Source organism: Amblyomma mixtum, chromosome 5, assembly GCF_055824585.1.
Source record: "Amblyomma mixtum isolate Tamu chromosome 5, ASM5582458v1, whole genome shotgun sequence".
Taxonomy (NCBI): domain Eukaryota; kingdom Metazoa; phylum Arthropoda; class Arachnida; order Ixodida; family Ixodidae; genus Amblyomma; species Amblyomma mixtum.
Window position 1 is genome coordinate 44,841,550 of NC_143016.1, and position 12,841 is coordinate 44,854,390.

The 12,841-nt window shown below is 47.2% G+C and overlaps 1 protein-coding gene across 1 annotated transcript in view; it reads right to left on the reverse strand.

The window, feature by feature from the left end:
- The window catches only part of MnM (myomesin and myosin binding protein), an 82,450-nt gene that overhangs the window by 15,750 nt on the left and 53,859 nt on the right, over nucleotides 1-12,841 (reverse strand). The window contains exons 10-15 of the mRNA XM_089544229.1: nucleotides 9,416-9,588; nucleotides 7,949-8,245; nucleotides 7,131-7,261; nucleotides 4,959-7,037; nucleotides 4,253-4,376; nucleotides 656-782 (exon numbers count right to left, since the gene is read on the reverse strand). Coding sequence (XP_089400355.1) covers nucleotides 656-782; nucleotides 4,253-4,376; nucleotides 4,959-7,037; nucleotides 7,131-7,261; nucleotides 7,949-8,245; nucleotides 9,416-9,588 — 2,931 coding nt within the window. The remainder of the gene's footprint in view (nucleotides 1-655; nucleotides 783-4,252; nucleotides 4,377-4,958; nucleotides 7,038-7,130; nucleotides 7,262-7,948; nucleotides 8,246-9,415; nucleotides 9,589-12,841) is intronic.

Genomic DNA, 12,841 nt, shown 5'->3' on the forward strand with positions numbered 1-12,841 from the left:
ACACCCCATGAATAACAAAATTAATTTCGGCAATTATGGCAATCACAGTTTTTTCTGTGTTTAACCTTGAAACCTAATCAAGATAAAATTGTTTCATAAAAAATGGTAGCCCTAAGAATTACAACCTCCCTCTTTCAACTATTATGTTTTTTCTTATTTTTCTACCATCTGCAGGTTACCGTCGCTAGGTGTTTACGCACAACGCAGAAAGTGGTTCAAAGGCAAGCAACTGCTGCCAGTAATGGAGAGCTTTTATGGTATGATGTCGGGTACATATGGATAAGATGGCGAAAACAGAAGCGAGAAGTTCTTCCATATACGTATGTTAACAGAAGTGTAGGCGCTTAAACACAGACATGGCAGTGTTAAAAACAACTCATGCTCGTTTTAAGCCTCTCCCAAATAATGGTTGACGGGAGCCTGCGTTCGCTATGACGCTTTGTCAACGCTTGGAAAGAAGGAGATAGAAATGAAGTGACTAAATAGATTGGATTTACATTTCCGCCTGATTAAGTACCACTCCTCTTCACTTGATGCCAGCGAGCCCCAGGCGACCTTTTCTCTTGTTCGCAAATTTCCCGCTCTAGCTCGCAAAGTGCACGCACGCTATTTTTCTTACGAAGGAAGAGGGAAAGTGAAAGAGTGAAGTGCTTACACTTTCAGCGTCGGCGCAGGAGATCCGGTTGCTCTCCACGAAAAGATTGCCTTCCCGCCAGGCCTAACGGTCAGGTCGGGCGCGCAGGACTCGAATTTTGGTTCTTCAGGAGTCACGTCTCTCTCGCCTGTAAAGCGACGGTGTGAGAAGAGTGAGCGCAGTGCTTGGAACAAAAATGCAAGCTAGCATTGCATTTTCTGTCCGCGGGGACAAAGTGGTGGTGGAGGTGAAAAGCATTTATTGTGCATGTATATATATATATATATATATATATATATATATATATATATATATATATATATATATATATATATATATATATATATATGTTTTTTGCCAGCCGATTAATCACTATCAGATAAAGTGACTAGAAATTGAAAAACATAACAGGATTTAATTCACGACGTTTCGGCTGGAGGGCCAGCCTGTTTCGTGTGGGCTGGCCCGCCAGCCGCAACGTCGTGAATTGAATCCTGCCATGTTTTTCAATGTCTGGTGACTTTCTCTGATATATATATATATATATATATGTATATATATATATATATATATATATATATATATATATATATATATATATATATATATATATATATATATATATATATATATATATATATATATATATATATATATACAGGTTGCGAGAACATGAAGTACTTGACTGCTTAAAAGAGTATATAGCGAAGTATACGCTTCGTTAAAGGAAACATTTATTGGACTTGACCTTTCGATCGGAAGACCGATCTTCTTGAAGAGTGATTTTGCTTTGCTGATGCTTCCCATTTTATAGGGGTGAGCCCAGAACAGGTAAGTGAGAAACACAAAGCCGATAGCAGAAAAATACACATAAAAACAAACAAATTAGAGGGAGTGAGACCCACACGAAGTAAATGGAGAGTGCGCAGAACAGGTACTCAGTAAGAAAATACAATGCCCAGATGCGGCCTCTGCTTTGTTAAGCACCACAGGCTTGCTTATTGACAGGCGTGTCCAGCTCAGCAAAGCAAAATCACTCTTGAAGAAGATCGGTCTTCCGATCGAAACGTCGAGTGCAATAAATATGTTTACTTGAACGAAGCCTATACTTAAGCGTATAAGAAGGGGGTGAAGATCAGATGGATCTAGTAGAACGTAAATGTAGTTCGGTTGGCACACGGTAGAAAAACCACAACTTTATTCTAACGTTTCGACCAGGGTCTGGCCTTCATCAGAGTGATGTCGTACAGGCAAAAGTACCATATCATGCCTGTACCATATCACTCTGACGAAGGGCCGACCCTGGCCGAAACGTTAGAATCGTTGTTGTGTTTCGACCGTGTGCCAACCGAATTACGTTTATATATATATATATATATATATATATATATATATATATATATATATATATATATATATATATATATATATATATATAAACGTAATTTGGTTCACACACGGTAGAAAAACAACAACTTTATTCTAACGTTTCGACCAGGGTCTGGCCTTCGGCTGTGTTCGGCTCGCCAGACCCTGGTCGAAACGTTAAATAAAGTTGTTGTTTTTCTACCGTGTGTCAACCAGATTACGTTTATGTTCTACCGGATCCATCCGATCTTCACACCTTCTTATATATATATATATATATATATATATATATATATATATATACATATATACAACCTCCTTACAATCTAGGTGGCGTCCCTAGTTCGGGACCCCATGGTAGAAGTAGCCGTCCGGGCCCTCTGGACTAAGACCCGCTGGGCTTGGAAGTCCGAGCAGACGAGCAGGGCCGCTTCCCAGTCCACTCGGGTAGAGTGGAGGTTTTAGGAAAGGGCTGTGTTCGGCTCGCAGGCCCACACCATGTGGGTGGTAGGTGTTAGCCACCTCCCCACAATGCAAGCACCGGCCACTGACAATAGAGTGGAAATGTTCAGTAGAGCGTGGCTTACAAGATTATTCGTAAAAAGTCGGAGGAGCACGCGTTCGTCTGCTTTCCCGAGCCCTGTTGTCAGGGATGGGTAGCGTTGATGTTCATACTGATAGTATTTCAGAATTTCAGAAAAGCGTAATACGGGTTGCTCCTCATTTGAGGTATCAGAGTCGGTATGAGGTACCCGTGAGATAGAGCTCGGGCAGTCGTGTGTGCGGCCTCATTCCCTCGAGGACTCTGATGGCCTGGAGTCCAGATGATGTGTTTAGGGGTGGGTTTTGTATCGCGAATGAACCAACGCAAGAAATACGCTGCTAGGTGTGCTATGCGACCGGCTTCGTAGCTTCGGCACGCTCCGCGGGAGTCTGATGATGTGCTGAGAAGCAGGATGGGAGATATCCAATGTAACATCCACCTCCTCTGCGTGAGTGGGGTCAGCTGTCCTAAAGCTTAAACCGTCCACCTACCTATCTTGGTGTATAATTGCGGCTGTGAACCACCCCCGGGGGTCAGGGCCGGCAAAGTTCACGTAGAAGACGCCGTGTTTGGGACCGTACTTGTGTGCCAGAGCTGTACGGCGACCATCGTGAGTATGAGAGCGTCCATCTTAGAGTAGAGATCGCGTACTAGGGCCTGATAGCGCCATGGCTAGAGTACCGGGTGCCTGTCTTGTTTCTTAGGTGGGTGTTTATATGTAAACGAGCCAGGAGGACATGGCAGGATGGTGCTTGCATGAGGCACGTGTACTGATTAAAGGTGAGCCTCTTTCAGTTCTTGAAAGGAGTTAGTCATACCCAAAGCTTCAAGGCGGTTGTTGTATGTAGTGACCGGCAGGCGCAAAGTCCGCTTAGCGATTTTTCAAATAATGGCTTCGAGTTTGGCATGTTCGTGCTTGCGTAGGTGGAGGTGAAAGTATGGCGCCGAATAAAGGATGCGACTGGCTAGAATAGCGTGCGCCATTCGTAGGGCGTCTTTACTGCGGAGTCCACCACGCTTATTGGAAACACGTTTTACCATACGGCCCACCTGTTCTACTTTACGAAGTTTGGCCAGCGTTGTATCCACCCGAAGCTGGTGGTAAATATGGAGCCCTAGAACCCTGATCTCTGGTGCGTCTGCGATATAGCCGTTAGATAGGAGAGGACTATTCGCGTGCTATCCCTCGGTGTGGGCCGGATATTGACAAACTACGCTTTCTCTCCCTTCTCCTCTTTAACAGTGCTATGATCTACCTGCCTGGCCAACTCACGGAGGTTAGAGGTATGCAGCATTCGCTGTATGCCAACACCATTACCATCTGGGCCACTCGGGGCAGCCTTAGGTACATCGAGGAACAGCTTTAAAGGGCACCACACCTGCTCGAAGCCTATGCCGCACGCTGCGCCCTACAATCTGTCAAAGCCCGACACTGAAGAGCAAATATAGGCGTGCACATTCCAACTAAAGAAAGGTTACGTATTGTTACACGTGCCAGGCGTTCTGCATTTTTGCTGCTGCCTTACTTTAGGAGGCTTGAACTATGTTTACAGGAACCCGTAAAGCCGACGGTAAACAAACCGCGATAGGGGTTTGTTCGCGTGCATTATAGCCTTCCTTATATCTCTCTCTCTTACAGCACACGAATGAGTGGTACATCTCGAATCAGACGCTATTAACGGCAATCTTTCCCAGCGCTGCCTTACCTGTGACCCGGAGGTAGGCACTGGTTGTTGCATCTCCATAGGCATTGACAGCATGGCATGTGTACTCGGCAGTGTCGTCTGTTTTGACGTTGTAGATCTCAAGGCTGCACATCCCGAAGTCAGTCTGTGAAAAGTAAGAAAGAACGGGTTTTTAGGAGTCATTGCGATTCTGGCCTGAGTATCTTATTACCTCTCCTGTTGTGCTATAGAATGCGCATGATTAACAAGACGGTCTTGGGAAAAAGAAACCCCAAACAGCCACCTGCGTCTCAGTGTCACCATAAATCAGGAGCATCAGAACTTGTGTAAAGAAGGGGAAGCGCGTCTCATTTACCACTTTTCAGCCCCCTCTTCAATGTTTGCTTTGTTGTTTTGGGGTGTCGAACAATCTGCAAGCAAATTTAAAATATCTAGCTCAAAAATTCAATTTACCTTGTTATTTAATTTTTATAATGGTCATATAATTATTTAAATTGCTGCAGCAAATATTTTCAACTTATACAGCCTCTAAAATATACAATTAAAATATTTGTGCGCGGAAGCGCACCCGGTGGCCTCGAACATTTTAACAGGACAGTCCATACTTCTCATGCCACGTGTCGCTGATTTTCCAAGGACATGAAAGGAATAGGCTAACATGGCTGCACCCAGAAAACAAGGGCTGATGTTTTTCCTGTCGCAATAAAAACGCAACCGATGTACTTACGAGGGTGATTTCAATATGCCTGTTGTCCGGCACCACCTTGATCCCGTTCTTGAGCCACGTGACCTGCGGCATGGGGTCGCCGATCACAGTGCAGTGAAGCTTGATTCGGTAGCCACTCGGCGCAATGCGATTGTCCAGACGGGTTACAAACCGGGGTGCTTCGCCCTTGAGCATCTGCTTGGCGCGCGGCTTGGTCGGCTGCGGCTCCTCCGATTCGGACGAGTCGCTTCTCGACAGTCTCCGGGACGGGCCGCCACGTGATCCAGACTCGGGATACGGTCTAATGCGCGACGTGGCCGTTGAGTCCGAAGCGCCCTCGGTTTTCCTGCCATTCGCGGTTTCCTTGCCGCCGTTATGGTCCCCGGAAGGTCTCTCTCTGGTCGTCAGTTCTTGGCGAAGCATGCTCTGCATAGAGCGCAAGAGCTCGAGGTCACGTTCGAGGCTTGACATTTCGGACGAAATCCGGCTCGCCAGTCGGTCGATATTAGACTTCTTGGAGCTGTAGTCGCGCTCTATGGTTCTGGAAAGAGAGTTGATCCGGCGGGTGTACGACCGCCTTGTGCGCATGTCAAATTCCTTCACCCTCGCCGCCTTCTTGTAGTACAGGGTGTCGTGCAAGTAAAACTCTTCGTCAAGCTCCTCCACTGGCCGAGTGCTTCTCACGTATGGGCGCGGGTGCCCGAAGCTCGTGTCTACTCCCGAGTCGGCAGGGGAGGCAGATAGGAGTTCACGGCGCTTTTCGAACGACGGATGCTCTAATAAGAGTTCGGGCGATAACTGTGGCATGGTGATGATCCCCGGGAGGGGTTCGTTTGGTCTGACTGTTGTTATGATCGCCATGGGACTGGGCACTGTTTCAATGTACTCGACGGAACAACACGCACGAGATGGGTGGTCGGGCCTGCGGAGGTTAGACTCGGACAACAAGGTGTCGATGATGTAGTTGACTGGAAGGGGAAGGCGGTCGCAAAGAGTGAAGCGACATACCACCGGCAAACCTCTGTGGGGGTCTACGAAAGCACTTGTAGATTCCAGGGCTAACGCTGGCGCGAGGACGAGCAGAGGCTGCGACACGTCGATTATGAGGAAAGACGAGCCCGGAAGAAGGTTCCTGTACATGTTCCACTGGGCTAGAGTGACTACCCGGACAGCGATCCCTTCCGGAGGCTGCGGAGCTGCTACATCCTGGGCTTGGTCCAGGAGAAGAGGGGGCGAGAAGACGACAAGGTGAAATGAGTGTGGAACCAGATGAATTCCAGATGATTGCTCGATGTCCACGCGGCGTTTGATAGAGGGTACATCGTCAGCGTTCTGCCATGTTAAAACTGTGACAGTACAGCTGACGGTTAGAGGAATGTAACCTTGATTAGCCTGTTCGTACCTTTGCTCCTCTAGTGAGAGGTCAAAGGTTTCGTCCGTTAAATAGGGAATAATTTCGTACAAATGTTCTCGAACTGGAAGAGCAGCTGTCTCCTTTCGTTCTGGCAACGTTGGCGGCTCAGCCACTAGTTCTTCCGGTTCTTTGGCTTCCAGGACAATGGCTTCTCCAGTGCCACCTTTAGGAGTGGTTACGTCACTTATCTCGAGGCTTGCTCGTTTAGCCAGCGTGTCGTTGTCGATCTCAGAAACCTCGCCGGACTCAGCCTTGACCGTTGAGCTGGGTACCAATGTTTCGTAGTCGCTTAGTTCACTTGCGACCAGCGGAGCAGTGATCTGCGAAACTGCCTCGGAGAAGGCAGCGTCTTCATTGAGGAATTCGTCGACATCCAGAGAAGAGCGCTGGTCGTCACTGTCGTACTTTGTGACAGTGAGCGTGACATCTTCTTCTGTAGAGCCCAGTTCTTGCTCCGTAGCAATGGCTTCGGTTCGTTCTGTAGACTCGGCTTCCGTTGCTAACGTGTCCGCTCTGGAGTCCAGTCGTGGAAGACTGATGGGCTCTGTGCTGGGACCAGGCTTGCTGGTGCCATAAACCGTGACTGCCCTGAGCCTGAAGGCATACTGGGCACCTTCTTCTAGGCCGTAGACAGTACACTGCTCGTGATGAGTCGTCGTTGCTTTCAACCATAGTTCGCTATCCATCTGCAAGAAAAAAGAAGTTAATGATTTTGCTTAATACTGCTGCAAACCTTTCTCATCAGCAAGTGGAATGACAATGCAGTTTCTTATGCTTACCATGCGCTTCTCTACAATATAACTACTGACGGGACTGCCACCATCGCTCTCCGTTGGCTTCCAAGCCAACGTGCAGGAGGTCCAGTCCACAGACGTTATTTCTGGTGGCAGGTGAGGAGGGTCAGGCTCACCTGCAGTTACGACGGTAAAAATCGAAATATGGCACAGTTTGCACACACGAAAGAAAAGCAGTTACGAAGCTACTAAATAAACTGAGGTGTCTTACCCGATTACAAAACAATGAGGCCCTTTAAGCACCCAGTTAAGGTTTCCAGTCTTACGTAGTTTATCACGAGAGGAAAATCAAGAGGTGTGAAAGCGACAACGTGTCTTTTTCACCTCCAAGAAGGAGCAGTACTGCATATTTTACCAGGTTTGCTGCATCATGCTTACGGACGCTCTCAGGACATAACGCAACCGAAAACTGTTCGCTCAGATGAGTATGCACACCAGCAAGACAGCACAAGTCTGTGGAGCAAAGATGGTGCATTTTAATATTAAGGCACATGTTGCTCCGTATTGTTGCTCGTTAGGCATCGCATTTGATTGCGTCTTCAGGATTTATTTGTGAGCACAAGACCAGAGAAGTGACAGTGTTCTGCATCTGTGACACGCGTGCTAAACAGTAACTCTGCTGCTCCTAGTCATCAGGTCTTACACCTCCGTTTATACACAATCCTCGTTACAATCCTACAATCCATCGTTAATGCCATTTCCTAAATTTACTGCTTGGTGAAGAAAATAGTAAAAGAAAACACTGCAAAGCTCGGCTGCCTCCTCACTTTTTCAAGAAAGAAACATAGCAAGCAGTAACGCACCTGTGACCATAATATCCACGGAGAACGCGTCGCTGCCGTGTTCGTTGCTAGCTTCCAGAGTGTAAGTGCCGCGGTGTGTGGAGTCTGCATCGACGATTTTGAAGAGGATGGTCTGGTCATCGCTGTCCACCATCACAGAGCAGTTTGGTTCGTCGAAAGCGAGTGGCTCATCATTTCTCTTCCATACGAAAACCGGAGGAGGCTGACCCGTGTAGGACAGCTTGACCCGCACCGTTTCTCCGGAGTCGAATATAAGGCCATCCTTGTACGCAGGCGAGCTGATGATCTTTGGAGGTGCTGCGAGGGCAAGGTTTCATTCACTCTCGTGGAGCACAAAGGAACGTAGATTTTTTTTCCCCTCTGGAGCAATCAGCTATAGAGCTCGAATAATTTTGTTAACTTGAGGGAAATTGCAGCATTATACTGAAAAAGCATGAGCGTTGAGGTTAGCACAGTGTTTGAAGTAGGAGCGGGAGCACTAGCCCAAAAATTCTAAGCCACTTATTCTATTTGCTCCCAGGTGGAAGTCAGAATAATCTCTACAAAAAAAAAACACAAATATTCCCATAGCTCATTCTACGGATCGGCAGTGTCGAAAAACGTGAAAAAGGGTGTTTACTGTAGCATAGAATGATACGATTCACCTTCTTTTACTCCTTTGATTTCGCTGCAGCATTTGTTGTTACTTCGCTATGCTGGCCGAGTAATACTACGGGAAAGCAATTAACACGCTTCGGCGTTCTCCAGTGCTGATATCAGCTCCGAGTCTGAATTTATTTCCGACAAAATTATGATTGACACATGTACTTGCTACAAGAACGTGTTCCACACCGTTCATCGTTGTACTGATGGCTAGCTTTTCAAATTTAATTAAATGCTAAAACTAAATACATGTCCCTCACAAAATCTTTCTCTTAATCCTAGTTCATCGAAACTTTTTAGACAAGTAAGGTCTTAAGTAGAATCCGGTGCACAAGATTTGCGCATAAAGTTGCATTCAATGACGGGGCAGATTCAATGTCTGCTTGCGAACCTCTTATTAAATAAGGAAATCATGCCGCAATTTTCTTGGCGCGTTTTAGTATGTGTCTCTCATTTTTTGATTCCCTGCCCTGCGAGGCACAAGCCGCATGCTACGCTAAAAAGTAATACAAAGAATTTTCTGCTACGTCCATTTACTACTAAGAGTGCTTGTAACGAATAATTTGCTCCTGCTAATAATAAACAAAAACCACCAAAACAGCAGAGTGCAGCCTCAATGAAGAATATGACACCTACGCTTATTCACCTAAAAAGTCAAGCATAATATGTACAATGCTTGTCTGCCCTCTCTCCTTATGTAATTGCTTACGTGGCGTTTGACAATCGGTTTTATTACTTACGGCGGAGACGGTAATTTCTGCAAGGAGTGTCGAGTTTGCTAAACGCAGCAAGCACGTTGAAGTCATTTAAAGCACTGTGGCTTACCTAATACCGTCAGCTTTGCCGTCGTCGTTTTTAAACCCGCATTGTTGAGCGCCTGGCATTGGATCTTGCCTTTATCTTCGAGACGAACTTGCTTCAAGAGCAGAGTAGAGCTCGCCAGGGAGGTCTCGATGTCCGCTCGCGGAGACTCGAAAATCTCCTGACCACCTTTGTACCTATTGTTGAAGCAAAAACATTATTTTTAATATAGTGATATAAGAGTCTAATTCCCTGGTCCCAAGACTTTTAACTGGGAAGGCTCTTTATAACAAGGCGAATAGCAGGTCACTGACCAAGTAAAAAAAAAATACGAAAATGGCGTTTCTTGTCCCATACGGGACCTTTGTTCGCACTAAGACTGCCTCGAAAAAAGGGCTGGCTTCTATAGCCTTCAGGATTCCCAGTAATCTTTTCCCATGCATATGATGAAGCGTGCATAGATTCTTGTTCAATGTGTCCGGCGTCGTCTGGATGATGGACTCTACATGTAGTGTTGTTACAGTGTTCCTTCCTGTTGCCACGATTTGCCGCTTCTTCCGAGCCTATCTCGTGGCCGGTGGTCTGCACATGTTCCGCAGTCGCGTTCTTTGATGCGCGGTAGTTCCTGACGTCGCCTTGATGATCTTTGATGCCTCGATAGAAGCTGCCGGTTTCTGCATGGGATTCGATAAACCACACCAGGGAACTTGGCACGTGGCAGAAGCTCCTTTACATTGACAAGCTCGGCTCGGACCTGGCTTGTCAACTCGTGTGCGATGTGCACTCCCTGCTTTCTGAAGATACAGGCAGCGACTCAATGACTTGAGGCACACAGAGAATGGTAGCGCGCTTAATCTCTTTAGCTGTTGGCCGGCGTGCTTTTCACCTCTGTTCGAGTTTTTTTTTCTCACTTTGCTGACGAAATTTTTTGGGTAACCGTTTCGCTCGGCATCCCTGTTGTGGGGACGCACTCGTCCCCTGTGGTTCGCTTTCCCCCAATGTACCCTCAACTCGTTCCCTGTGCTTAGCTTCCCCGCAGTGCACCCTCCTTAGTTGTGTTTCTTTAACTAAGGCTGCCCACATGCTCGCCCGCTCCTTGCGACCTCGGGGTGCTGCGGACGCCTCCACAACAACATCTAAAAGCAAAGAAAGTATTGGTACGTTTAGGGATGTAACCGACAATCTGAAGAAAGACCGGCGGATATATCCGCCACCGGATAGATCCCTGAGTAAAAAGGAATCGTACGACTGGAGAAGACTCCAAGCTCTAAATTTCTTCTCGCCCCTGTGGAGGAGTTGGACGGGTGCCATAGGGCGGAAGAGGGACGGTGCAGAAACCGAAATTTGTAAATTTTGCGGCCACAGGGCAACATTAGGTCACATAATATGGAGATGCGTTCGTGCCCCAGGGCGCAACACGATTAAAACTAGCGATGAATGAGATCACGCTAAGAAGCTCCGACGAAAAATCTCAGCGCTTCGGCGTCCGCCTGGCGGCCGAGGCTGAAGACCTCTTCTCCTAGACGGGTCAGATGTCCTCCTTCCGCGGTGCGACAGACTACCTCCCTGGACGCCTGCGTGCGGACCCGGAGGTGGCTGTTGTTGTTGTTGTTGTTGTCCTCTAGAAAATGGCGCATACCCACTGCGGGGGATTGGCCAAGACACAGGCGGCAACTGATAGGTGTACAAAATGTTAAACAAGAAAATAATGGGGGGGGGGGAAATAAAATAATCATGATAATAATAGCAATTAGGAAATAAATGAAAGGATCTCAGATGTGTAATTGAAATAGGTTAAACAAATGCTGTGAGATCGATGACTGAAATAGAGAACGGGGCTAAATATTCCACGTTTCAGAAAGCTTTCATTCCAGAGAAATATTGATCATGAGAAAGAGCAGAGCTTAAGACGGCAGCCGTTTAGTGTCTGTAAGGAAGTTTTGCATGGCGGAGAGCACATTCCAGTTGCTGTGCCCAAGGGAGGAAGCCCCAAGAGACAGAGCAACCCCAGCTGACAGACTTAGACCAAGCTGTCGTAACGGAAGCTCCAGCAGGTGGCTCCGTAAAGAGGAGAAACGGCGGCAGGTCAACAAGAAATGATCTATCGTTTCGGGTTCTCCGCAGAACGGGCACCGCGCCATATTCGGCGGAAATGAATGTTCTTCCTCTTCCTCCATTCCAGCGCTCTCGAGAAGAAAGGAGGAGCGAGACGAAGCCTAGACTGTGCTGCGGCGCCTCCTTTCTCTCTCAGCGCCCTCGCCCGTTCCTGGAAATTTCGAACTGCGTTAGTAAGAGTAACCGCATCATGTTATGCGGTCCTAGGTCAGGCTCCGTCATGAACAGCAAGCTTGGGCGCGAGTGTTATTTTTGTGTCAGCCTTGGTAGCTGAGTGTGGAGCTTTTGTTTCTTCCCCGTGTGTATTTGTGTATTTCCTTCTGTACAGTTTTTAAGCGTTATAAAAGTCCAGTTCCTCTGTTCATCCCTTTGTCATCGTCCGTCCATCGTATGGTAGTCTGCTACGAGACCAACGCCAAATAAACGAGCACTTCGAAGGAAGTTAGGTGTGAAGAAGGAAGAACCTAACATCTTTACTCCACGTAAGACACCCGGCATGCGGAATTCCATCTACCGTCTCCCAAGAAAGTCTTCTGCCGTAGACGCTTCAAGGTGGATTTGAAGCGCTTGAAGGTGGATGTCCAAGGCGTTGTTCGCAGGTTGACAAAGCTTCGGTAATATTAGGGCGACGTCGTCGGATATGCACTCCAGCCTAAAGCGCAAGTGCGTGTTGAAGGCAGCAAGACGTGCTGAGATGCTTACGAACCGCCTGATTCCAGTGACAGCTTGTTGACTAAATTTATGGCAAATATTCGCGTAGCTTAACGTTCGACAGAATACATTCTGGTCAGATGAATGTAAAGAAGCCTCTGCCACTTGCCAAATTCCCAGGTGTGGTTTATCGAGTCCCATACAATGAGTGCCCCTCCCTCTATATCGGGGAAACCAGCTACTTCCAACGACACACCAAAGGTCATCATGGCGACGCCAGGAGCAACCGCGCACCAAATAATGCGACTGTGAAACATGTGTAGACCACCGGCCACTAGACAGGCTGGCTAGATAAGCGGCAGTCGTGGCAACCCAAAGAAACACTGCACCAAGGCTGCATCTAAAGTCCTTAGTCATCCAGACGACCCCGGACATATCAAACAAGATCAAGGCACACTTCATCTTATGCATGGTAAAAGATTACGAGAGATTATCAAGTCTTATAAGCCATCCCTTTTTCTGACACACTCCCAACAAGGGTCCCGTATGGGACTCGAAACGTCTTTTCGTTTGTTTTTTTTTGACTTGGTCAGTCACCCAAGCCTCTCCTTATACGGCTTCATTCTTACCAGGTGGTATGCTGTCGAACATCAGGCTATGGAGGACTTTTCTAAATACATTTAC